General features: G+C 34.8%; 1 protein-coding gene across 2 annotated transcripts in view; it reads right to left on the reverse strand.

The window, feature by feature from the left end:
- The window catches only part of SNTG1 (syntrophin gamma 1), a 153,191-nt gene extending 128,636 nt beyond the window's left edge, over window positions 1-24,555 (reverse strand). For both annotated transcript variants that reach the window (XM_084205527.1, XM_084205526.1), the window contains exons 1-3: window positions 24,500-24,555; window positions 15,409-15,543; window positions 4,312-4,368 (exon numbers count right to left, since the gene is read on the reverse strand). In XM_084205527.1, the coding sequence (XP_084061653.1) occupies window positions 4,312-4,368; window positions 15,409-15,543; window positions 24,500-24,526 (219 nt within the window). In that variant the 5' untranslated portion in view covers window positions 24,527-24,555. The remainder of the gene's footprint in view (window positions 1-4,311; window positions 4,369-15,408; window positions 15,544-24,499) is intronic.
- Between the last annotated feature and the right edge of the window lie 2,580 nt (window positions 24,556-27,135).

Below are 27,135 nucleotides of genomic sequence, written 5' to 3' on the forward strand. Positions count from 1 at the left end.
AAAGATCTGAGGAAGCTTTCAGTACTTTCCTACTGAAGACAATTATCTCTTTTCATTGCATCAAAGTCTGACCTGTATGAAGGCTTCTTTTTAAATCAGTAAAAGGAGGTAGCACCTGCCATTCTAAGAAACAAAAAATCAAAATTGGAAACAGCAAATAGTTGGCCAACTATGTATACCCAGTCACTGTTAGCAATTTGTAGCAAACTGCGTATATTCTGCCAACATCCTGTTGAATACCACTTCAGGTTGACACTGCAGCCTTGCATCCTGCATTCTCCATACTTGATTCTCTGTCCTGTAGAGGAAAAAGTGCATGCAAGTCTAAAATCTGGTTTTACAATCTCAGGGGATACTCTTCTGAAGATACCTCTGGGAACAGAGGCAACTTTTTCACTGCTTAAAATTTTCTCCTCCTCCAGTACAGACATGTAGTTATAATCTCAGACCAGAGGATGGACAGAAATACATCAAATAGTGGTGTTGAAGACTTAATGGCTCAGACCTCTGCCAGACTCTAAAAATTATTTTTGTCAAGCAAATTTTCTTTGTCGCTTTTCCTTAAGCAGGGATAAACCTGGAATGACAGCAGCTTCCCACCTGCAGAGGTGGTCCTGCTAGAAGGGGCAAAGGAAGCTCTAATCATTGGCAGCTCTTTGAAAGTCACTGTCCTGAATGTTGGCCACTAGTGGTGAGAGGTCACCCACACCTCCTTTCAAAGTGTCCCAATGTACACTCCTAAAGATTTTTTCTTATCCCAGTTTTAGGTGCGAGGGGTTTTTTTTCAGAAGTTTTTGGCATATGAAAAATAGGGCAATTGGAAGCAGAACTTTACTGACAAAGGCTGGGGGTTTTTGGTTCTAAGTATAACAAGGAAATAAGTTTTTTATTTTCTAAAAAAGAATTTATAAAAGAGCAGAACCAATTGTTGGACTTTCCCACCATTAGAGTTAGACAATGTCGGGGACTATGACTTCATAGTAAAAGGGAGCACTTCCACTAGCAAAAATAGCTTTAAGGTCTATGGACACTGAATTTTTCTATTGAGTTAAATTGGAAAGTCAAACTGAATCTCAGAAGATCTGTGATGCTGTTCACCATTTTAAAAGAATGATCAAAACAGAGACAGAATAATGGCTGAGTCCTGGTAGACAGAAGTCAGACTGTAACCCAAATCCTCAATTTGTTTAATGAACTCTCAATTTTTTTTCCTATTTCTTCAGGAACATTACACTCTAATTATTGAAAAACAGAATGTTCTTTCAGAATTCATACACTGAGCAGCTTCTTTTGTCAAGGCTCTGCATCTCAGACTTGTGAGAGATGTGATAAATGACTGAAATACTACACTTTCCAAATTCTATGTCTATGCCTATTCCTACACACACAAACATTTAACAGGAGGCTTCAGAAAAGAGAAAATCATTCCTTCACAAGAGTGCAAACCAGAGCAGGTCTGCTTCAAATTCAGTCACAGTTTCACCACTAACTTCAGCTACAACATACAGCCAAACACCACATTTTCAAACCCTAAAGCGGTGGATTATAATCTATTTCTTAAAGGGCTGAAGTTTAGGTCTTGGACAAAAGTTAACCTGAAGAACAGGGTTTTTCTTAAGCAGTTAGCTGAATCTCTGATTTTTACAAATATAGTTGGAATACCCAGTTTGTAAGAGAAGAGTTTCCTTCATAGACAGGTAAAAAAAAAAATTAGTTCACTTTTGGAAGTATTAGGAATTTGTTCTCTGGTCTTCAGAAAAAGAATAATTCCAAGGGTTCAAAATACTTGCAGTGGGATAAGACATGTTCAAAATTTATTCAAGAGAAGGTTGAAAGATGACTTTTTCATGTGGGTTTTCTGACAGTAGTAAATGGATGCTTTAAGTTAGTAGAAAAAAAAAGACATGATAATGCCCCAGACCTGATAGCTGAAACTAGGCAAATTCATAACCAAGCCCAAGCGAGTATTCTAAAGGGAGTGTCATTAATCACTGTGTTGCTGCAATTAACACCTGAGATAAACAGCATCCTCTGACATACATCACAGCCAGAAAGCAAGTCCTCAAATAACCCCTATCTTTAATTAGTCTGGGAGTATAAGACAACAGAAACTACTGTACTTGGAGGGGCTATGGAAGTTACTGACACAAGGAGGAGAGGTCTCAGTGACTCTCACTTTTTCAGGGTGACTTGTAGACCTCTACATTCTGGCACAAATTCAAAATTACTACATTTCTATTTAAAATTGATCTTTTAGAGTAAGTTTTTAATTAAAGTTCAGGAATCTTACAAAAGAACATAAAAACGCAGCAGCAAACTTGTATTCATCCGCAAGAAGCAAACCATGATTGAATTTTAAACAGAAAACTGGCACTTTTCAGAATATTTAGAACTGACATGTCATTTCACGCCATAAATAAAAAGTCTATTTCAGTGAGTCTTCATAAAGTTTGCCCAATAAACTAAAAAAGAAAAATTACTGCAAGTTCCTGTTCTAAGTCATTTTTTACACTAGTTTAAAATTATAATAATGAAATTTATTTTTTAGATTGTGTTGGCTATGCAATTGCTTGTCCATCTTTGTGAGAATGTAGAACTACTAATAAAGGGACCTACCAAACATTGATATTTTTAAAAAATAAGTCATTATAAAGTAATAAATCATACTAGCTGAAACACATCAACAGAACATCCTGGACCACAGAACTCAACTTCTCATTTTCATTATCTAATCTATGTCATTCAAACAAGTTTAAGTTTCCTTTTTTTTAAAAAGAACTCTTTGCTCCTTAATGACATTTTTGAAGGGATTTCGTTACCTGATTGCAAGTTATTTAAAAAACTTGAAAATTGCCTATTCACACCTGACTTTATGTATTTTCACCTTTCCAATACTTTGATTAAATTTTATCAAAATATCTATGACATAAAATAATCGTAGAAAATAAATACCTTACTCTAAAAAGTTAAGAATAACTTAACTATTAATTTAAGAAAGACCATTGCACAATCTCTATTTATTTTATATTTCTAAATGATGTTTTATTTTATGCAATGTACATAATACTTAAATAATGTGATCTTGAGATTGTCACTAATTCTAAATGATAACTCATTGTAAGTATATGTAAAAATCAAGTTCATTGACCCTTGAGATTTGCTCTCCAATCATCTAAAGTCCTTACTGTAACCAGTTACTTCTTAGCAGCATTTAAATAAAACCTCATACCCATCCACTTGATTTTACACTGACATTCATTACTTCATTATTATTCAGTGTACTGTAACCTATAATGATACCGGAGGAAAAAAACCTTAAATGTTGTTGACCAAACTGATGAGAAACTTTGGTGACAAAAAAGCAATTAGTTTCCCTTGAACAGAGGTCTTCATGGGTCAACAAGATAACAGCAACTGCACGAAGATATTTTTAAAAATTAATACTTCTATTCAGTCATATTCTTATCAATGACAACACAAATGCACATTAATCCTTCTTATGAGTCACTTATAAGGTCAGTACCAGCAGATGTCATAGGAAAATCTATACTTTCACTTTATATGCATAATTTAGGCCTCTTTGCATTCATGTGAAGTGCACTTCATTTTTTCCATTGCTATCTTGAGACTGAGAACTGCTGTGTGTAGAAGATAAAATTAATCTTGTGTTGTCTACACTCAGACTCAAAGCAAAGGTAAAGTTTTCAAAATTATAGATTACAATGACAAAAATTATTAACCCTTCCTCCCTCTCCTAAAAAGGATCACCTACACTTGTATATGTTCTTAAATCTTACTGACAAAAGCAAAACCACAGTAACATGATAAATTGCTGTCTGGGCTTGATCTACAGAAAAATAAACAATACAAGCATGCAATAACAGTTTCTGTCCCACTAATGAATTGCAATGGATTAATGTGATATTTTTTGCAGCAGAATTGATGATGAATGCATTGGCTGTTCCTTGTGCCTGCCACTGTAATTTAATTTTAGTTATTCGTTAATAACTATTTAAATTAGAGAGAAGCTGAACAAGTACAGTCCAAACAGTTAAAAACACTTTGCAACTCTTACATCAAACCTTGTTACAGAGTTGGTCAGCCTGAATTTTTAGGGAATGATTGCCTTCTATTCCATAGGGCAGCATAGTTCTGGTTGTTTGCTGCAACAGTATCTAAAATACAAGAATGTGTTTCCTTTCTTGTTTCTAGTCCTCTAAAATAGTTTGGACTCATTAACAGTAACATTGATTATATACAAAGACATGCTTTGTGTAATATGCAGTAAATAGATCAAAAATATCATCTCACCTTTATACTTAATCCAAATCCTCCTACAGTCTGTCTTCTAATTGTTACTGTTCTTTCCTGGAAAAAAGAAATCAGGTTTTGCTAGATTTAATGTCTTCTGACAAAACAACTATATTCATACTTCAATAGGATTTTTCAACATTGATTTTTGCTGTTTGAATGAAGTTCTGAGTTGGTGAACTGAAAATCCCATGAAACCTATGCTCCACAGGAAAAAGACAAACCCTGGAAGAAGAGATCCTGCCTCAAAAAACAAAAAGCCAAATAATCATTTGTTCAATTCACACCATCCTAGCAAGTACTGCAATGCTTTAAAAAACCCACTACTCTGGAGTTGGACAATTATGGTACAACACATACATTTCAGAGGTTAAGACCTTGACTAGTCCTAAACCAATCTGCAGGTTGATCACTACATGTTGAAGTACATACAGTTCACTCCTGCAGTGCATTTCCCAATTCAGTTTCATCTGAAAGGAAAACAATTTGTGCATGTCAAGACCACTCATCGATGTTAACCAAAGCCTAACAAGCACACACGTTGCATGAATACATTTCAAAGCACAGTAATGACCCAAAAAAGAAAAAAAACAAACAAAAACCAAAAAAAACCCAAACCAAAATCACCAGAAGCTGATACAACACCAGCCACTGTTGATCTCAGAGCAATGGTTTATTATATATCATAAACCATAACCTACAACTATTAAAAGCAGCCCATCTTTTTCCTTTTATTGCTTGTCTAAAAATATGTGCTGTAAAAACTGTATGCTACTATCTGTCTCAGATATGAACATTTACAAAAAAGATTTTTTTTTTCCTACTCTCTCTGTTAATTTTATAATTACAGATTATTTAGAATTAGTACATTTAGGTTGTGGTAAAAAATGTATTCACAGATATACCATATATCCAGATTCAGATATGTCAATTTTGTAGATTTTTGAATGCTCTCTACATGTGGTCTAGATTTTATACTCATTTAATTACCTATATATCTATTGCATGACATAATTCTGCATGCATGTTAAATTTTACTATATTTATTTCAGCACAATTAGCATAGATGGTCAGTGTCAGTCAGACTTGAACAGATCATCAGAAACATAGCAGTGACAGAAAGGATGAAATACATACAGATGCATTTTTTTCTTCCTTATTTCATTTTCAGAAAGGGAAGTAAAGGAGGTACCACATAAAAGTTTTGGAAAACTGTTAGTTCAGAAATTTGGTGAAAATCAAGTCACTTTGTTTATTTTTTCACATTTGTGACAAATATGAACTGAGCAACTGTGGAAAGAGCGAGCATAAACTCAGCCAATGTTTTGGACTGAAAGACAAAATGGATTGCCTAAAATGAGACTACCATTTATTCATTTAGGCTAATGCTTGCAAAATGCAAAATGACTGCAAATATTTAGCCTAAGAAAAAGTATATATTTTGCTGTTAAATAGCCAAACACTTCCATTTTTATTTTTAACACAAACCTCTTAAAAGGAACTTTCATAATGCAGTTCCCACAGACTGGGTTAAGGCAACAAATTGCACACTGAAAACCTAGAAAACCTTTTATCTGTCACATTATCAGATGCAGGCAATGGTGCTGACAATATATTCAGGATAAACCAATATAGGCCACAGTCTCATGTGTGGTCTGAGTTTACATAAATGAAAAGAAAACACTCAGCTGTGGCTCCACTGGGAGCTATATTTTTCCTGTTAACTTTATCTTGTTTCCACCTCCAGCTTGTGCTGAACATGGGGTTAAGAACATCAACTTGACTTGTACACTCTGGTCAATATATTCTGTTATTTTTTGTTATACATGCTCAAATCAAATAGCACACACTTGTGCTAAGATGACATTGAAAAATAGCAACCTTTCACTAAACTGGCTTGAACTGGCTAGTGTTACATCAACCATGAATGGAATAAAGGACAACACATGGATTAAATTTCAAACAAAGTAATATTCACAGTGAAAAACATGTAACTTCATAAAATTTGTAGTTCATGATATGTCAGTAGTCACCGTAAATAATGGCATCTAAACATATTCTAAGATGAAGCCACATTTTTTAAAAAACCTAATAGAAAACAATACTGAAAAATATTTCTGTTCTTGTTGTCTTTCTTAGCCCAACACACACCTAAGTACCCACAAAAAAGTACTCACATAAAAGAGTCAATAAAATATGCTTTTTGGTTTTCACCAAAGGCAGAATCAAGACAGCCCTGAAAACACTTGATCCAGGGTCTTCTGTGAGTTTGCCAGCGCTGTCTGACAGAAAACTAGAAAGATTTCGCACTGGAGTTCAGAGTTACTTCTTTGTGTAAAAAAAAGTTATGCTAGCATGGGAGATTTCTAAACAGGCAAAACTGTATAGAAGCAAGGAAGGAAACCAGAACAATTTCAAGACACTTTTTCAGCACAACATAATGTATCAGAGGGTTTTGTCTAGTATTTTTCTAGTTTCTTTTCTATCTCCATTGAAATTTGATCTTAAATATTTTGGGACCAGACAGTTACTTAACTGAATTTCACTTCAAAAACATATTACAAACCAGATTCACTTGAGTGATGTGTAATATGCAGGGAAGGCATTGTATTTAATCTAGGCTAAGTCAACACACCTCTCAGATTTACAATAAAGAAATAATACTTTGCTTATTTGCAGAATTACATTTTCTTTATATCAAGTTAGCTAACAATAACAAACATGCAAATGACCTTCAAAAGTACAAATCAGAATTACATACAAGTTGAAAATTTCTTTAGTAAACCGTCAATAATCCCCTAGACTGCAATTTAAAACCCCATATAAACCTCATAGTGAAGCAGCATTTCCAGAACAGTTAGAAGCATCAGACATTTCAGACACCTGAATTTTGGTTTGGGACAAAGCCCCAGCTCTAACCAGCCATTGTTCTATGCAAGTTTATTTTTATAATCGATAAAGAAAAATAAACACATTCAATCCTGGCAGGTCAAAGCTGGTGTCCCAATTAGGTATTAATCAACTGCATCAAATATAGAGGCAGGATGTCAAATTTAGCTTGAAAAAGATAAATCCGTCCCTTTTGACTTACAAAGTAACTTGAATCAGTATTTTGGTGATAGATACTTGCTTTGAAATGCTTTGGCAGAAAACTCCTTTGTCTAAGGAAGTTTTACCCTTTGATTTGCCCATGAAATATTTTATGTAACCCTCAAAAACCCCAAACCAAGTTTAATTTTCAGTGCCATTTTCAACCCAGGTGAATGGAATATGCCTTGCCAGTAAAGCAGTATATTTTACTGTAAAGTATTTTTACTATAATGATTAGTGCACAAAATAATCTTAACCAGAAATCTGAAGCAAATTATTTTGTTCTGATGCATTTAATTAGCATTTCAAGTGAACAATAACAATAATAAAATGCTTTTCTCTGGTCTAATAGCTTTAAGTTCTTAAAAAGATTTATAACTATTCATTAATAAAACACAGCAAGAACTCTGGAGGCAAAAAATTTTGTACAAGTGACAAAGTTCTCTAAGTATCCTGACTGACTATTTTGCTATTCAGTTTAAAAATACTGATGTTCTATTGATTCTCTATTAATATTTTTATGCTTTCCCCTTTTTTTGCCCCACATAATATACTATGAAATTGCAGTGGTTTTGCAAATTCCAAAAGCAACATCAGTTCCAAGTTTACAAAATAAAACTTGGTTGAGATGAAAAGATACTTAGTTCACTATCAAGACTACACAAAGTGTTCTGTGAGCTTGTAATTCCATTTTCACATTTGTTTTCTACATTATATCAAACAGAAGGAAGGTTAGAGCTCCTAGGACTCTTAAAAGCAAGATTCAGAGTAGTGTTCTTGCTGTTTCCTGGAACAGAACAAAAGTAGTTATCATTTTATCGAAAAACACAAAGCTGCTGCCATGCTGTCAGCATTTTCCATGTGTCTCAGAAAATTGACTGAAAAGGACAGCAAAGAGTTTTGCCAAAAAAAAAATCTTCCTCAGAGCTATGCAGTGAAAGAGAAACAATGTGTTTTAGGCTGTCATTAAAGAGCTACTAAAATTTCTTAAAATCCATATGATCTTCTGGGGAACATAAATGTCATCATAAGTAAGATCAGAAGTGAAGAATGACCATGTGAGCACAGAGCAACATAAATAGTGAGGAAAGGAAAACACAGAATCTTAGGCAATAATTAACTATTTATGTTTATATTTAGTTTATTTAATTTATATAAATATTTATAGTAAATAAATTTAGTATATTTAGTTTATATAAATATTTATATTATATTTATATTTAGTCAAGAGTTAATGTTATTTTTAAGTTACATCTTGGAGGACAGTAAAAATTCAAGTATTTCATACTGAATTGTATATGATGTAAAAGAAAGTTCACAATTACTTAACAGACAAAAATATTTTGTTAGCAATCTTTTCAAACTATCTATCTCGTATAATATAAAGCAGTCATCTAAGGGGATCTAATAATCTAATACTGTGTCAAATACATGTCAAATACATGCTGAACAAAAGGATGAAGAAACTTCAAAAATCTTAACAAAACTGAGCTAACTGCATGTGAAACTTAAAAATACCATTTCTCAACCTTTGTCCCAGTGTGTGGTTATTCATCTGGTGAGTCTGGATATTCATCTTACAAGAGTAAAGGTACAAAGAATTAGTTTGTCTAGGATCAGACAGAAAACAAGACCTCTTCAGAGGATCAGAAGAGAGAACAAGGTATTTTACATATGGAAGAAGATGATAAAAAGCTGAAAGTTTTGCAGCACAAAACAGGAGGTGGGGAAAAAAGGAATAGACATGGAGAGGAATCTGCAATAGTACAGTGACATGGAAAGATGTAGGAGGAAAAAAAGGAGGAAAATATTAGAACATACATTTTAAAATGTAAAAGTATAGATATAATATCAATACATTGGCAGCAACTTCATAGATCAACCTGGTAACATTTGATGCCACAACACATTCAAGGCCACACTCTCAGATAGTTTATCAGCTATTAGTAATCCTACTACATTTTGAAATAAGAAAATATAATGAGGATTTTTAAAATTTTATTTAACCATTGCACACATTTTCAAGGTTTTAAGTCCTCTTTTTGGTAATGCTTTGATCTTTCTTAGTGACATTTCTTTGGGTTGATTTACCTGGGCAAGCTTTATACTCATTCTGAGTGTAAAGGACACAGGTCAGTCACATTCCCAATTTGAATTTATAGTGTTAACAGGTTTGCCAGCAGACTTGCTCATCTGCTAACCACTTCCATCATGGCATTTGAAGCTCTATTTCACTATTTCAGTTCCTCGTACAACTGGAGGGGGTTGGCAGTAAGGGAGGGCTGAAACCTGCCTGGTCAACTGGGAATCCCCCTTCCTCTGCATCTGTGCTGGAAACTGAGGGTGGCAAACACAGGGGTGTCAGGTAGGCTGCTAACAGTGACTAGAATAAAAAAAAAAGCTCTCAACCCTTCATACTTCATAATGTTTCTGGTCTGGCAGCCCACGCTTGAAAGCTGAAACATCCACCTAAATATCTACTTATAAAATTTCCACTCATATGATTGATTCACTTCAGGAGGACTGCGTTTCTTAGTACAGAAATAAAAGAGAAACAAACCTATAAACCCATGGTCAGGATCTGAACTCCCACCAGGTTTCATAAGGAACATTCTCTGTAGTTTCCAGCTACTTCCTTACATCATCCGCTGCTATCAATATTTTAGGTTCTCTGAGTTTTTTATGATTTGCAATATTTTTCTTTCCTTTGAAGGAAAAGCCTTCTTCCAATGAGGAAAAGTCATTATTTTCTTTCAAATCTGGCACTATAAATGGCATTTTTGACCTCAGCTGATTGCTATGCTTTTTAGTTTTAAGTAGCTGCAGAAAAATAAGCTGCCTTAGGCTTTCCCTAAATAATCATATTTACATCTGTCAGGCTGTCACTTTAAAGCTGTCCAGATTGGCAGGGGAGAAAAGTTACCCCCATCTGATAGATACTTGACGACTTCAGTGAAAAAATGGATTCACTCCACTGAATAGCTGACAGATACCAAAAAAGATAAAAAAGCCCAAAGATTCTTACTGGTAGCTTTGTGAAGGTAACAAGAATGGAAAGTGCTTGAAAGGTGACCTATCTGTGCACATATTTGCAATTCTTTACAAGACAGGGAGTTCCATTTTGGAATTTCTTATAATATTCAATCGCAAATCAGAATCAAAATTGCAATCAAAGACAATAGAGAAAATAAGTCAAAACTATAATTTACCATTTTAAGCTTTTAATTTTTTCTTCTACTTCTATTCATTAAAATTTCTAATGTTAATTGAATCTTTTTTACCAATACTAAAATGTATGACAAGAAAATTCATAGTTTTCAAAAGAGAATGATCCAATATAACAAATACAAAATTAATTCTCAGGAAATCTCAAAAATAAATTAAATATTCAAGCAAGGACAATATAATAACTTCATGTGACTTCCCAGGCATGTTATCCCAAAGTGATGTGTTCTGAATTAAAATTTATTCTTAAAAATTAATAACTTTATCATTGAATTTTAAAAATCAAGAAAAAATCTATTGTGCAAAGTTTTTAATTTAAAATACTTTTTTTATACAAAACTAAAAAAATTTAGAAAATCTCTAACAACTAATTGTTTTTAATAGTTTATGGGCTTTGTATATATTTATGAATCTTTCAGTGCTTGATTTCACAATAGCATACAGACAACCCTAAAAGGGAGACATAATTTTCATTTTAAAAGACAGTGTGGTTAATAATATGAGAAAATAAATCTGGCTCCAGAGCAACATTTTGAGACAGCATTACATCCTGGCCTTAGTAAAGGTGTTTATTGATAGTTTTTTTAATCACAAAACCAATTACAGTCCATAGGCTACATTTAGATACAATTGTATCAACCTCAGTTAAAAGCTTGGACAAATGTCATGCTACTCCTAGAGCTGTTGCTCTATAAATTCACAAAAAAAAACCCCCATTCACTCACTGTTTATTAGAATTGAATTATGATTGACCTTCACACAAATTTTCCCCAAAGATCTTTAATTAAAAAATCAAACCACTAAAAGAACTTCCTAATGTTTATTTAATTAATGCATTTACTACACAGCAGCATAGAAATAAATTGCTTGAAAGAGATGTGACTCATCTGTATGTTATCATCAGGTGAGTTAGCAGTATTTTGTAAAATCTATGACACTTTAAAAGACAATTTAAGAAAATTTTGTAAAAATGCAAACTATCCTAGTAGCTAACAATTTGCCAGCTGCTTGCAGTTTATTTTGATTCTTTTAGAAAAAGAGTAGCTGATTCAAATCATCCATTCTGTCAGATGGTTCATTGTCACATCCTTAACTTACGGATCTCACATGCACATAGAGTTTATGTATAAAAAAAATTGTGAGTACAATTAATGAACGAAATTTATTAAAGAAAAGAAGCAAAAATCCACAGCTTCCTAAACAGATAAACTGCTTATTTTGATATAGCACAATAATCCTTTTCCTTGAATTTCAGATGTTCATGAAAGGTAGTAGAAACTGCAAGGATTAACTCTAAAATAATAATATTGATTCTGGAATGGCAAATATTAAAACCTTTCCTTGGAACAAATCTACTTCAGATATGTCATACCTTAGGCTATCTCCTCTCCCAGCATAATGTTCAGCAAGTTCAGCATTAGGCTATCCTGGTTAGTCCAGGCTATTTAAATGTATGTCTAAAAAGAGTGGGAGTTGCCTCACTGGACATTGTTATATGGAACACCGGAACACCATACAGCAAACTTTTGTGAGCATAACTTCAAGTAATTAAAGAAATATGTTTAAAAGAATAGACAAAAATATTCTACAATTCTGCCATAAATAGTGATGAGGTTCCTACATAATTTAATTCAACTCTTTTCGGGACATTTTGTAGCTGCTCTGAGAGAAAAAGGTGCACCTGACCTAGGGGACAGGAGTCTTATCTTCCAACACAAGCCACTCCAACTGAGGCATACACTTCACATAACATAAAACCTCTCCACAGGTAAGGATTTCATTTGGATTAGTAACAACACTGCCTTCTATACTTTGAGTTTCACAGTATGTTCTCATCCCACTTTTGGTCATTTGCACTGGAACTCAAATCTACATTGGATATCTGCTAGCAGCATAATGCTGAACCCACTACACTCTTCCTCTTGAAAAGCAAGACTTTCTTATTGCACACAAAAATAAATATATTTAATACTTTTTGATGCAACTGATGCTCAAATTTAGTTGTAGTCCATGATCATTTCAATGAGGGTTGATGCTGTATGGAATTGCTATAGGTGTAATTGCTGCAGAACCCTCACTAGTCGTTTTTTTCAGCCCACTAAAGAAACAGTTGCTTTCCTTTTTTAGTGTATAACACTATTTATTTTGCTTATAATCTTTTATGCATTTTATTTTCTTACTCCAAACTGTACACAATGAAAGAAGAAACAATGTTTCTTTGCATCTCTTTAGTTTTGGAAACTAGAACTCTCTAACACCAAAAGGAAATGTTCCAAATTAAGAACTAGGTCCTTATCCCATACACTCACATTAAACAGCACTTCATTCCTAAGGAGCCATTGATTTTATTTAGATTATTCCACAGGATGCAGATCTGGATGCTGCTGGAACGTTAAGTGCCTGTTTAAAGACTGTCCTACACAGAGGAGCATGCAAATTGATTCAGACTCAACAAACAGAAGAGACACTGTTCTGAACTAGAAACACAGTAATAGCCTTTCGTTCCGTACCAGTGCAGCAGTGATAAAGCAAAACCTTCTAATCAAATTATTTAAAGATTATTTATTTAAACAGATTAAAAATTACTTTTACTGTAGCTACTTCTCTGTAAAATTTAGCAATACTATTGTTCCTCAGTTACAAATTTCATTTTTACGCTTAAAGAGCTCATTCTCTGAGGCATTGTCAGTTGGTAGTGAAATCCCTTGCTTTGTAGAATTCAGCTAAAAGAAAGATAAATGCAATCAGTTATCTAGAATGACAGAAAGAACAGAACAAAATGAACCAAACAAAGTAAAACAAAGGAAAAATAAGCAAACAAACAAATTAAACCTAATAAATCAGGAATAAAACTGAGGAAAAATAGGAAAAAAAAAAGGAAGCCTGTGGGACTTCTGTGATTATAGTATACAATCAAGGTAATGATTCCAGATTATTCAAATTACCTGTGACAAAAGGACAGTTAACTGTCTGTGAAATGCCAATCATCCTTAGTTGGAATGAACCTATTGCTAAAAAAACTAGTCTTAATCCTAAAGGAAATCAGAGTACAGTGTTCAAAAGTCACTACTCTAACAACACGTTCAGGAAAATAAACTCTGCATCAACACACTAGTATCAATCAGTTAATGAGTTATGCATTAATATGCAAATAACATGAGGGATTTTAACTGGGAAAGCAAATAATCCATTATTTTCTACAGTGTCTTTGCAAAACTAAGGAGAGAAATACTGTAAGAGAAAGCCTTGCTGTGAAAAGGGAAAAAAAATTAATATGCATTTCATGAAGACATTTAAATAACAAGTTCAGCAGGATATTACAGATATTACAGCAGAATAATGAAAGTCATATTTCTGAGTGATAAAATCTTTTAATAAATAAAGTCAGAATGGTGTTGGTGGAATAATGGTGCCACAGTGTATGTTGCTAATTGAACAACTACGGCTTGAGCTTGAACTCATAACTTTTTTCTATCCTGGCTGCTGGATTTCCTGTCTATTGAAGAACAAGGGACTCTGATTGGTAAAAGAAGCATCTATATTCCACATAAACGATACAGACCTGTATTAGCAAACTGCATTTGTTCAGCGCGAAACAGTCAGAAGCTAATGTCAGATTTGTCAAGCAAATAAACCCAGACTCTATGGAGCCTCTAAGCAATGTGTTCCCTTTGTTTCAGAGAAAAGCTCCAAAGAACTCACCTTGACATATTCATAATCATGACAAGGATAATTTGATACATTTTTCATTAATCTTTCACACTCTTTGCACTGCTAACATTCTTCCAATTTGTTTTTCATTTGTGCTTTCTATCTTTTTATTGCGCTTTTATTTAGAGCTGCAAGTGTGTGGCAACAGCAGCAATTAAAGAATAAAACAGACATAATAGCATTAACAAAACATTTGTATGAACAGATATCACACTACTATGCCTCACAAGATTAAACATGAAATTCTGTGATTATTTTATTTAGCTCAAAGGGAGACCAGAATGTTTATGATAGTTTCACATAAATCAAAAAAATATCACTACAAAATCTAATTACAGTTTCTATAAAAATTTCTGCAGAAATTAATACTAAATGTTTTCTATTATTTTTGTACCTATCTCCTTATATTAGGTAAAAACTTTGCATTACAATAGCTCTAAACCCTACAGTATTATTCTGTATAAAATTTTAAAGATCTTCCAAATAATTGTAGTTTCTTATGCACAAAATTCAATATGATGCTTAAATAAGGAATCTGACACATCAGGTAAAAACAGTAATACATAAAGCCCATTATCCCACTGTTCCATCTCTGTTAACATGACATGTTATTAAAGCTAGTGACTCTTGCAGCATTCCTGAATTCTAGTGCTGGGCTACCACTGGAAGGAACCCAAGCAACAGGGGATAAAAGGTAACTCCTCTACCAGCAAAGCCCTGACATAATTATCCTATCAACTCCGCAGACAATACTCAGATACATAAGTACTTTGAGGTATGCTCGTGTCATTCTTCCCACATTCATTGGCTCAAATACCCAAGGGTGAGAGAAGAGAAATAGTGCTTCAGTCATGCATATACCTTATTATCGTATTGCTGCTTCTAGGATGAGTATTGCTAATATTTACTCACCAAAGCAGCATTAAAATACACTTGGTGTTAACAGTATAAAATGAAATACCAATCCATGAGAGCAAATGCACAGAGATGTGTGTATGCACCTGCACACACATACACACAGCACTGTTTCTTTGTAAAGAACATCTTAAAGAAGAAATAAAAACTACTTACACCAGAATAGAAAGGCTCACCAGACACACAGATCACATCTTGCTCCTGGATCATCAAAATATCTTTGGCTAAGTGCAGTCGCACTTTGAAAGGCTCCTGGTTACCATCCTGCAGCAAACAAACCCCTGTCTTTGTCTTCAAAGGAGTGAATAAAGAAAAAAAAGTTATTTTCAGTTAGCACTTAGAATTGTTAGAAGTGATATTTTGAATAAGAATACTTGATAGATATGTACAGTCACCATAAACATGTTAACAAATACCCAAAACTATTTTCAGTGATCACTGTATTTACTGTGTTTAGACTATAAGAGAACAAATGTTACAGTAGTAAATACTACAGGCAGATTTTGCAATAATAAGGTGTTATTTCACCCATGATGATTTTGTGACACTGCTTCTAAATTGCTTCAAATCAGCTGTGCTCTTTACCATCTTTTCATTAAATGATGAAACACCCCACTTGAACACAAAACAAAAGCTGATCCTCTACATATTACACCATTTTGGCACAGAAACATGTATAATGTATAATGACACCTCCAAAGTAGCCAGATGTGATCAACAGCTACTGTCTGTGAATATAATATGGATTTAACTTTTTTATGCTCCTTTTCAAATGAGGAAGAGCTAGGAATAGGAGAAAATAAATCAAAGACTAAAACTCCCTGTAGTAAATTAGTTCTGGCTCCATTTCTGTATTTTATACTTACGGCTAAAGATCGGGAATTCTGTAGGATTCCTCAATATATAATAAATGATTTGCCAGCAATCAACAGTGCCTTTGCAGTAGCACCTACTTGTACTATCTTTTGGGGCATTATACATTGAGTGGGTGAGCAATGAAAAAGTTGGCACGTGAAAGTACCATCAGTATTTAATTTTCCCTGAAGGTTATGTTGAAACTAGCACTCTTTGTAACACATGGACAAAATTCCTACTTCTAGAGCATTTTTTTAATATGAGATATCTGCTTACAAACAATCTAAAACCTTTGCCTTACAAGTAATTTATCAGCATAAGTATTTGCATAGATACAAATATATATAGATAGATATAGATATATAGATATAGATAGATATAGATAAAGATATAGATAGATATATAGATGTAGATACATATGTATCTCAGATGAAAATTCACATCTAAAAAGTATTGAGAACCTTTGACTCATCAGTGCCAATAATAAAACCTTCACTATCTTCACAGAGGTCAGATTTCAATCCAACAACTGTAAAAAGTTGGCTTAAGAGTAGATCAAGGAAAGAAAAGTATTTCTCTGAACTTTAAGTGCCAAGGTTGACCTGGCTGAAGCTGAGGGCTCTTTCTCAGACAATAATTTAAAAGAGGATTTGGAAGATCTCCCCATAATGTGCTCTTACATCCATAGCATGGAGAGAACAAACACAAATATGGAACTGACAGCAGGCCACTGGCAAAAGAGACGTTTAAATCTCTCTCACAAGGTTTTAAAAGAGGTGGAAAGGTCGAGGACAATCTTTAAATAGCTCTATATAATGTCCTCCACTGACAAACTGTTCTGTCACTTCTGCTCCATACTCAACACTCAGACTTTGGAAATTGTTTTTTCTTAGATGCCAGAAGCAAATGCGTATAACTCAGCCATGACTTTGAAAGTGGCTTTGACATTCTTAAATACTTTTTAATCTAGGTAAGAAGAAAAGAATGAAGAGCTCCATGCATTGAACTCACATTGAGGTCAGGCGAACCTCTGGTCAGCATTCATCCTACACCATTTTTCTAATATTAAAGTGCCTTTTTTTTGTTTTGGTGTTTTGGGATTTTTTGTGAACAGGATAAGACAGACGCTGATTAATGTACACAGACAAAATAAATGGATCACAGGAGTTTTCAGTACCACTAAAAAATTCTCTCATATCATACATAAAATGTTACAATATTAAAATAAAGAATGGTTATGCCCTTGGAACTTCTCCTTTACAGACAAAGATGTCTCCCCTCTCCTTGAAGTTGCAAAGGAAGCAGTAAGTGACCATGGAAGTTGAACAGTGTGGATTTTAAATAACTATGGTCAAACAAAGGGGCTAAAACTTAGAAAACACCTGTTTTCTGCAGCAAAGTTTGCAATATGCCTTTGCTCCTCCCTGGATAACTGGCAATAGAATAAATTCTGCCTCTCATACACTGGGCATAGTGACTCTGCCTTACTTGATTGCATGTTTCTGATTTGGTCAATAACCTTATAAAATCTCTAGAGTCTTTCTGCAAAAGCTAAGGGGCTACTTTGTAGGAAATAGAGGCAACCACCACAGGCACAATTAGACATTATAATAAAATTAAAATTCAAGTCAGTTTCTAAATGCATATGAGCTGAGCTTATTCAGCCTGAACAAGCAAATCAAGCTTGGGAACAGCAAAATATTTTGGCCCTTGGAAAGATTGATCACACACACTCAGAGACCTTATTTACATCAGACATTCTAAAATGTAATGAACCACTTTACTGTTGTTGGGTTTTATGAAAGCTAGTTTACAATACAGCTCAAAATTAAATGTTCAATTATACTGGCTCCTTCCCTCTCCAACCTGACAGCTGCATTAACCATGTTAAAGAGAAGCATGTAGCTGAGTTTTATTAGGTAACTTCAAAAGAAGACCTTGAGAACAAAGAGTGGAATTAAATTGTTTCATTTTTGTCTGTTAAAACCTCCTTCTTGCTGCTCTCACCCACCTGCCTTCAAAGTATTCCACAAACTGAGTAAAATAAAGATGTGAGCTCCTGTTCCAGAGCTGGAAATTAGGGAAGACAGCCTGTATATGTACTTTCGTGTAAACTGCTACACACATCAACCTTTTTATTCATGTGACCAAAATTATAGTGCAAAATTATTCTGATCAGCTGTACAGCCTATAGACCTGCCCTGTCTTACGTTTGAAGAGATTAGATATGTGTGCATGAGGTGTGAGAGTGCAGAGCTATAGCTGATACTAGCTTTTCTTCCTGACACCAATTTTTAAGAGAGTCCATGTGAGGCTGTGCTAAAAGTTTTCCCTCCAAGCCTTTCCCACGTCACTGGCAGAGGGCTGAGCCCTACTCCTATCTTACAGCAAGGGGACACAAACAGCTCATTGGCTGAGCTGCTGGGCCATGCAAGGCATCCTCTTGTGTTCACACCTGATACACTGCATCACCCCACAGGAAACATGCAGACAGAAGCAGAGTTCAGCTGATAACAATTTGCTAAGCCAATCCGCCTTGACTGAGACCAAATCCCCAAGAACATCACCTTATTTACAGAGCTGGGCTCCTGTGCTGCAAAGATGGGAAGAAAACTGAGTGTTTGAAGTTGCACATTTTTATGAAGCAGAGGAGGTGTGTTAAGGAATGTATATGGAAGCACTGGAAAGAGGTGAAAGGGTTTCCATATGAGAGAAGAGCCTGTGCTTCAAGCAAAAGCAGTGATGAAGGAAGGTAGTGGTACCTAAGTAACAGAGGCAGTGAATGCTGCACCCACACAAGGCTGCCTCTGTCATCTCATTCCACACAGTTTTAAGCTGAGTTAGATAAGAACACTGATGAGGCAAGAGCTGATGTCCTGGGAAGTGTTTACAGTTCCTGAACTAATATAATTACAAGAGGGGCTGAAAACTGACCTCCCTTTGCTTCATCACACCAGTCTGTGGTGAACTTTCAGCTTCAGGTCACTACCAGAGAACAGTAGGGGTGGGCAGAGCCCTAAAGGCAAACTGCTTTTCCAGAGAGGATGGCCACACTCTGATCATTATTAGCAACAAGGCAATAACCACTTAAAAATTATACCCTGACTTACAGCACATTGCCCAAAGGGACTGTGTAAAATATCTGGCCTAAAGAAAAGATTCCTTTCCTAAAAGGAATTTAGAAATTCTTAGGTACCAAAACAAACATTCCACATTTGTTAAATGGCCTTCACAAATATTTAAGAATTAATATCAGGGAAAATACACATGAAAGCTACAGGTCCTACATTGATACTAGCAGCAGGGTACCTACAAAACACATACCAAAATAAATTCTGCAGGAGAAACATCATCAAAGTTACCTGTTGATTTAGAAGTAAATTTCTTGCAGTACTTCCAAAATAAATATTTTTTTTAATTTACCTGGCCTATACAAGTCTCCTTGCAGATTTTCTGTTGATTTTTTTTTATTTTTTGTCTGTTTTTTTTCTTGTCATTTATGACAAGAAAAAAAAATCTAAAACATTCCCTGTGTTTTTGTTTTGTTCTCAAAGAGAGTTTCTCAGTCTTTCAGGCAATTTTAAATACTTGTAGCTTTCAAGACATGGCTATATCTTGTCCTTTCTGCTACATTTGGCCCTACAGTAATAAAACAATTTATTTAGCTTTACTCCTCATTGTTTCATATCAGCAGAAAAACTTCAACAAATATCCCAGAATAGTTTAGTCCACAAACAAGTGGAAGCAAGAAAGAGGGGGGGAAAAACAACCAACTCAGCACATTTTCTATGCAAGGTGACCTGGATTTTTAGTTTCTACTTTGACTGTTATGTCCTTAAAGAAAGTAAGCCTCTGCAATTTGGCTTTAAGCCTTGAAATTTATTTCTACTATCAAGAACATGATAGCAGTAAGGAGAATGGGCTACAAAACTGCCTTAAATGTGTACCTAGCTCCTTCAGATTAATATCTACCCTTTTGGATGCTTATTTGAACTGAGGCTGACTTCTGAATATTTGGAGATATGCCTGTCACTGCTTCATAATCGTAAGTATAATAATAAAAAAGGAAATTGAATCAGAGGTTTAAGGAGGTAATGGCATTGGATTTAAGGAGGTAATAGCAATGGATTCAAGAGGCAGGAATATGTGTCAGAACCATATATGGGATGTTTTTTAAACAGTCCAGCTACACATTCTGTGGAGGTATTGCTAGCTTAAGTGAAAAGCCCTGATATTGTCAAAAACTGGAATGCAGCCCAGACACACAGGGATGTGTTCAGCTTGTCATTCAGAGCCTCTTCAATCAGATACCAACATTTTCCAATCCAAGGGACAGCAAGTCCATTCCTGCATATGAACTGTACACTCGAGTCTGAAAGAACTGCAGAAAAATTCCGAATTTGGACTTGAACTTATTTTTATTTGATTTATCAGGTGTTTGCCAGATAAGTATTTGCTGTAGTATTCTTTCTAAGTGATTTTATTGAAAGAATGAATTCTTATCAAGAAAGTCCTTGTTTCAAACTGTCTGAAATATAAAATGGAAACTAGACATGTGGAAAAATATATATTGACATAAATATGTATATATATGAACTTCTTACTAAGCTAGGGTACTTTTTCAGAGAGAAAATGTTATTTTTCTGACACTGTAAGGATGCCACTTTGATGTCTGAGTTGCCAGTGAGCTTACTGTGACTATGGGGTTGAACCCAAGAGGTAAGGTAATGTAAAACTGAAGGCTTTTGTGAGAACATGTATATTTCTTCAAATTTACTTCAACTATTGCATTCTAACAGATATTGTTAATTAAGAGTAATTTTCCATCATGCGATTTTAAGGTTAAATCATGAGTTGAAGCTTCATTTAAGAAAAATCCCAGAAAGCCACTGTACTGCTATCTAACAGGATTTATAAACAAAGGAAAGCATCAGCTTAGTCTGAAATGTGTGAATCAGAAAATGGCATAGAGGTGACTAGAAACAGACCATACAAGTATGCAACAATATTTAGGGAAGAAATTTGCGAGAAAGTTAAATACGGTTTAAAATTTAAAACACGTTTTGTTGCAGGAAAGGCTCTCCCCCCCTGCAACTAGATGGATGTTGAAATAGAGGTCACTACACCTTTGAATAACAGAACACATCAAATTACAAAGTTTGTGAAGTCTACAAGAACATTTATAGAATTCATAAAGCACAGGACAGTTTACCAATTCAAATTAATCCTTCAAAGAAACAATGGACACTACTGTGAAAACTAATGAATCGAATTTATTAACCTAAATAAGTTTGATGCTTTACTTGGGGGGGGGGGGGGGGGGGCAGGAAGGGGGTGGGGGTGAGGAAAGCCAAGCTATTAGAAGTAAAGAATGAGATTTCAAAAAATTAGAAAGCTGCTTATGAAGCTTGTTCATAAAGTTCATGGAAAAGATGAACTTAAAAAAAAAATCACAGGGGAAGATGTTCCAATGCATTATAATCATCCCAAGTCTTCAATTTCAACAGAAGGCTACTTTCACTGCAGAGGACAGTATTATGTCAGAGACTGAGGTTATCTTCCAAGAGATAGTTTTCAGAATATAAAATAAGGTCAAGTGAGTACAGGAGAGCATTTTAAGAACCCAGTGACTCTGTGATTTATGCTCTTGTAAAGTTCAAAAAGCTTGGGATAAAGGGTAAAAGAGAAGCTGGATAGTCTTATGGTTTAGAAATTGTTAAATACAAGAACCAAAAAAATTGATATATTTGCTGATCTGAATGAGGGAAAAGAGCATGGAATACTGAATAATGAAATATGAAATAGTAAAAAACTTCTTACAAGTAGCAAGAAGAGAAGGCACACACACACACACAAAAATCACCTTTTCAGATAGCAGTAGTTTCCCTTTAAAAATGTGTGTGTGTGTGTAAGATGTCCTCTTTTTGTAGTACCATTTGAATTGTCTAGCATGGAAGTTATTTTCCTGCAGACTAAAACTATTTTGAGATGTCTTGAAAGGCAGCTAAGCCTGAAGATAAGATGCTTGGGGGAGAAAATAATCATTAGGATACTAGAAATCACTTTGAGATTGGAAACAAACTCTACCTGTCTACATATCTGTATTTAAGCTCTCATTATAATAACCCTGACTGCTCCAATCAGATCTACTGCAGGAACTTGGGCACAAAGTGCACATGCAGGTACCTATAAGGAGACAAGACCATTTCAGTGTCCAAATCTCAAACCAAATCTCACTAGTAGACACTAGAAGAAATTAGGGATGCATGAAAGCATCAGTACTATGAAAGAACTAAATTTCCCACAGAGACCTCCAGTGCACTAGAGCAGCAGTTAATTAGAATGAAAAGTCATTTGAGGAAAAAAATTGAGTATGTCATGGACACCATAAAAAACATGCTTTAGCCTCAGTGCATCTATGTGGAAAATTTTGGTTTCATGCTAATTGAAACTCAGCTCAAACCATTTACTGCCATTACTAAGGATGGAGGCACCAACAAGAATCTGAGCTGCATTCACCAGTTTGGGAGAGCGACCTCAGCTCTTCTGCAGTGTAGTGGCTACAGCACCAGGATATGCAGGTGAAAGGAAACAAAAAGGGGAAGAGAAAGATCAGACAGCCAAGATGCTTCACAAAAGCTTTTACTGCCATTATCAAACACTTCTTAGTAACTATTCTTTCTGGTCTCCAGATCATGGAATTTTTTTAGGATGGGTGGAATCATGCTCTCCTTCCCTTGTCTACCATGGAAGCTCTGTAAATCCGCTGATTTTTAAAGAGCTAAATTTGAAATCAATGCCCCCACTAGAAACTAGATACAGAATGAAACAGATCTGTCAGTGTACTTGCACTGTAAACGCTAAGACAAGACTTGTATGCCAAGTCATCTTTCTGTGGCTGCTGGACACAGACTGAAGTTAATTGCCACTAAATAGTTTATAGAGTTTAAAGAATAGCAACATAAAAAACCTATGATAAAGATACTCATCTTCCTCTCTATCTGAATAAGTGCATTCAAAAAGAAATAATAATAAAAATTAAACAACAACAACAACAACAACAATAAAATAGTAGTAGTAATAATCATAATCATAATAATAGTACCCAAACCAAAATGCCCTAAAAGCATGCTTTAACTCTTGGGCACCCATGAAGCAGTTAGGAAGGGGGACTACATGATCATTGCAGGCTCCTTCCAACTGAAAATACTCTATTTGAAAAGCCAAAACTCAAGATTAGTAAGAATGCTGGGATATACTCCTATAGAATTTACACCAGGCATGCATCTTCTGAGGTATTAAAGCCTGACATATACCATCCCAATTCTTTCCCAAAGGCAGGGCTCATTTTAATATTACTTTTTGACCCAACGACTAGTTTCAGAATTCTGTCATGATTTAGTGTTCTTTAGTCTGCTTATTTTTTCTTCTCCCCTAATTTATTCCAGCTGATTCTCAAGTCACAACTGGTTATTGCTGCAGTTATTACTTGATTTTAGTGCTGTTCCAATCCCTTCACTTCTATCTTTTCATGGGATCATGGTCACACCTAAAGTTCTAGCCAGTTTTCTTGTTTCCAGTCCTACCTTCCTAAATGGTGTTTGTGGTTTTCAGTGTACAGGTAATTGTCATGATTTTTAAATTATAATAATGCATTAAAATCATTACATAATTTGCTGTAAATGGTTCTCACTGTGTCTCAATTGCTGAAGTTGTTAAAATCACATTAAAACAATTGTACATAGACAATCACTGAGTAAATAAGATGCCTTTGCTAATGCCTACAAATACATTTTATATGCTTTCTTTAAGGCAAATTATAATAAACACAGAAAGCACTTTCCTCATCTCTAGTGGAGGGGGACTGAAGTACTTTTCATTGATATTATGAAACTAATTCTAAGCTAAAATAACTCTTACCTAAATCTGAGTGGAATTGTTTTTCATTTTGGTCATCTTCACAGCTTCCCTTCTCCCTACCCACTTTTCTCCCATACTTCTACATTTCCCCCTTGATTCTGCTGAGCAGCACCAGACACATTCCTGGCTCCACTGACGTTTTTCTTCATGTAGAGGCTTTCAGATATAAACAATTTCAGGAAGAGCAAAGCTCACACAAAACGTAGCTGCCTGCACCTACATTGTGCCTAAAGAGGTAAATGGGAACAGAGGTGAGGTCTAGAGATGAATACACTTGCACAGATTCTTTCATCTTCTACTACAAAGTCCATCTGCCCCCATGAAATGATCAGCTGAATAACTTATATTTGACTATATAATTCCTAAAACTTCAGGGGAAGAAAAGAAAAGGGGGAAAAGTATCTTGCATATAAAAAGGATTAAAAGTTCATTGATTTTCATTCTACTATTTGAAAAAAAATTCTGATCCTACCTCTTCACAGGCGGTCCTGAAATCCATGTGCTATGACACAGCAAGTGATATTTGTCTAAAATGGAGAGAAAGATTTCATTAGAATGAAAAAAGATATAGGAAAACATAAAAGTTATCTGTCTGAGATGAGCCACTGCACTTCTCTTTGCTAGGTCCAGTTATAGCCATTGCTTAAAAGGAGAAATGATCAAAGTTGCAACAGGATTAGGAAGATGTTAGAAGTTGTTCCTGTTCTTACAAAGTACACAACCTGGTTTCATTGAATATAATCAAAGGAATGCTTGTGTTCCCACCACCTCCTCCCTATCACAGGACATTCAAACATACTTTTCTTATTGCAAGTGTAAATTTCTTTCATGTTTTCCAATTTTGGTTTCATAAGTAAGAGTATACTCAAAATTAACAAAAATATAGACAATTAAGTGTTGCTCTTCAGAACACTCTGTCTTTTAAAAAAACCTTTTTTTTTTCTTTTCTCCCCTGTTTAAAAACCATCACTCACCAGTACCTTTTGTCTCATATTTTATTAATGTACCTAATCTCTCCACAGAAGCCGCTGTCATTTAACAGTGTGCTTACTTTCCAGAAATATTTATCAGTTGAAAAACAAATGTTAGAAAAGTCAGGAATACGTGTGAGTGCTGGCAAAATGTCACACCAAATCCTGTGATTATTACTTTGCCTGGCCTTTACTTAAAGTGTATCCATATCCATGCACACTTATGCATTCATTTATTTATGTGAGAAAGCCACTGGAACAGAGTGTTAGCAGAGGCTACCAACAGTGCCCTGCTTCTGGGTCTGCAATAGAAACACTCATGCATCAGTCAGTAACATTTTCAGGATGCACAAAACAGTCCTGGGCAAAACAGCAATTTCATTCAACACCTGGAAAGAAAAATCCCATAATAATATTCCCTCCACCAAGTATTCTGTTGCTATTTTGCATTAATAATGTGTTTGCCATTACTTGTATAGGTATAGTACATGAAGTTCCAACACAAAATTTGCACCCTTAGACTAAGTTTAAAATAAAATTCAAAATTCCTCACATAGTACAAGAATTTGAACCCCAATAGTTAAAATTAAACCTCTTGATATTAATAAAATATTTTAATTAAGTCTCTTGATTTATTTTGCTGGTCTGAATGCAGTTTTATTGAACAGCACACATGTGAGGTTAATGTTCTCTATTTATTGAGCTCTGCCTGGTTCACAGCCTGTTCTCTGGACTAATTTCTAGCAGAGATAGCCTAGATTGGCTAGGTTACAATTCAGAAATTTGAAAATTACCCATCATCATTCCTCCTTATCAGTGTTACACGAGCAGCAAGATCCAATAGTGAACTGTATCTGTAATTCTTTCAAAAACGCTCATAAAACCAAGGTCACTATTACTGTTTCAAAGATTTTCTCTCTGGTGGGTCAGTCATTGTGTTACAAAGTTTGTTTCCTTGTAATCTTTATGAACTCTTTTTTCAGCTGAATAAACTGAAGTCAAAAAGAGACTTTACTCACCTTAGCCAAATATTCTGAGGACTTCTTAGCCTTCTGGCACTATAACTGCATGTATCTTTGAAACATAAACTGAAGTAATGCACAGATGCACAGTGCTCTCCTTTCTTGGACCCTGGTCATGGCAGATCACTAATTCCTACTGCAGTCAAAAGTTTATTCTCTTGTGTTATGTTCTGCTTTTTTAATAGAAGTTCTTCAAAGTTTGCGTTTGGGCAACTTTGGTTCCACAGTCAATGACAATTCCATTTTCATTCTCTTTTAGCTACTCTTTGATCTAAACCTTGTCTAACCCTGTTCATTTCCACAACTCAGTATGAATACTTTTTTATTCTTGTTTTTTAGGTATAAGGCATTTGTTTACTTAATTCAGAAATATTAGCATTATCACAGAGAAAAAAAAGAATTCTTACTAGTAAAATACTGTCTAAAATGTAAAGCTTGAGCTACATAATTCTCAACACAAAATAAAATTCCTTGCAGAGAGTTTATGTGTTTCTCAGGCAGGCAACACCTCAGTAACTAATCTTTGCAGTACAGCTGCCACTGCTTCTGCTCCCCTCTATTTCCTACTGATTCTCATCTGCAGCTGCACAGAGAATGTCAGCCCATTATCAATGTTCTTTTCCTGACTATCAGCAATTTTATAACACTTGATGCTTTACAAACAGCACACAGAAGGTTTGATTACAAAGTGCAGTACCTCATAAATAATCTCAGAAATGTCATTGTTTCCAGCATTTATACCCCAAATAAACACTCTAGATAATTAAATTACAGGAAAACATATCATGCATCATGCAGAAATGTTATATCTTATGCTGGTAAAAGCCCCAATGATTACTAATTGTCACCTCCCATAACACATGAAAAAAGGTAGAAAATATAAACCTAAGTAATTGCATTAAAAAAAAAATTGTAAAATGATAAACTGCGAAACCCATTGCTTACAGATATCCGTGATAAGCTTCTGGCTAATCTCTGCAACCCCATCTCCAAATCACAGCCACTTTCACCTGAGCAACTTTCTAGCTCTCATAGGAGCTTCCTTCAGCCTAGATTTTTTTTTTTTTCTTTTTTTTTTGCCCCTCCCCACCATTAGGTTGCTCTGGGACAAGCTG

This window comes from Fringilla coelebs (assembly GCF_963513975.1).
Source record: "Fringilla coelebs genome assembly, chromosome: 1".
Taxonomy (NCBI): Eukaryota; Metazoa; Chordata; class Aves; order Passeriformes; family Fringillidae; genus Fringilla; species Fringilla coelebs.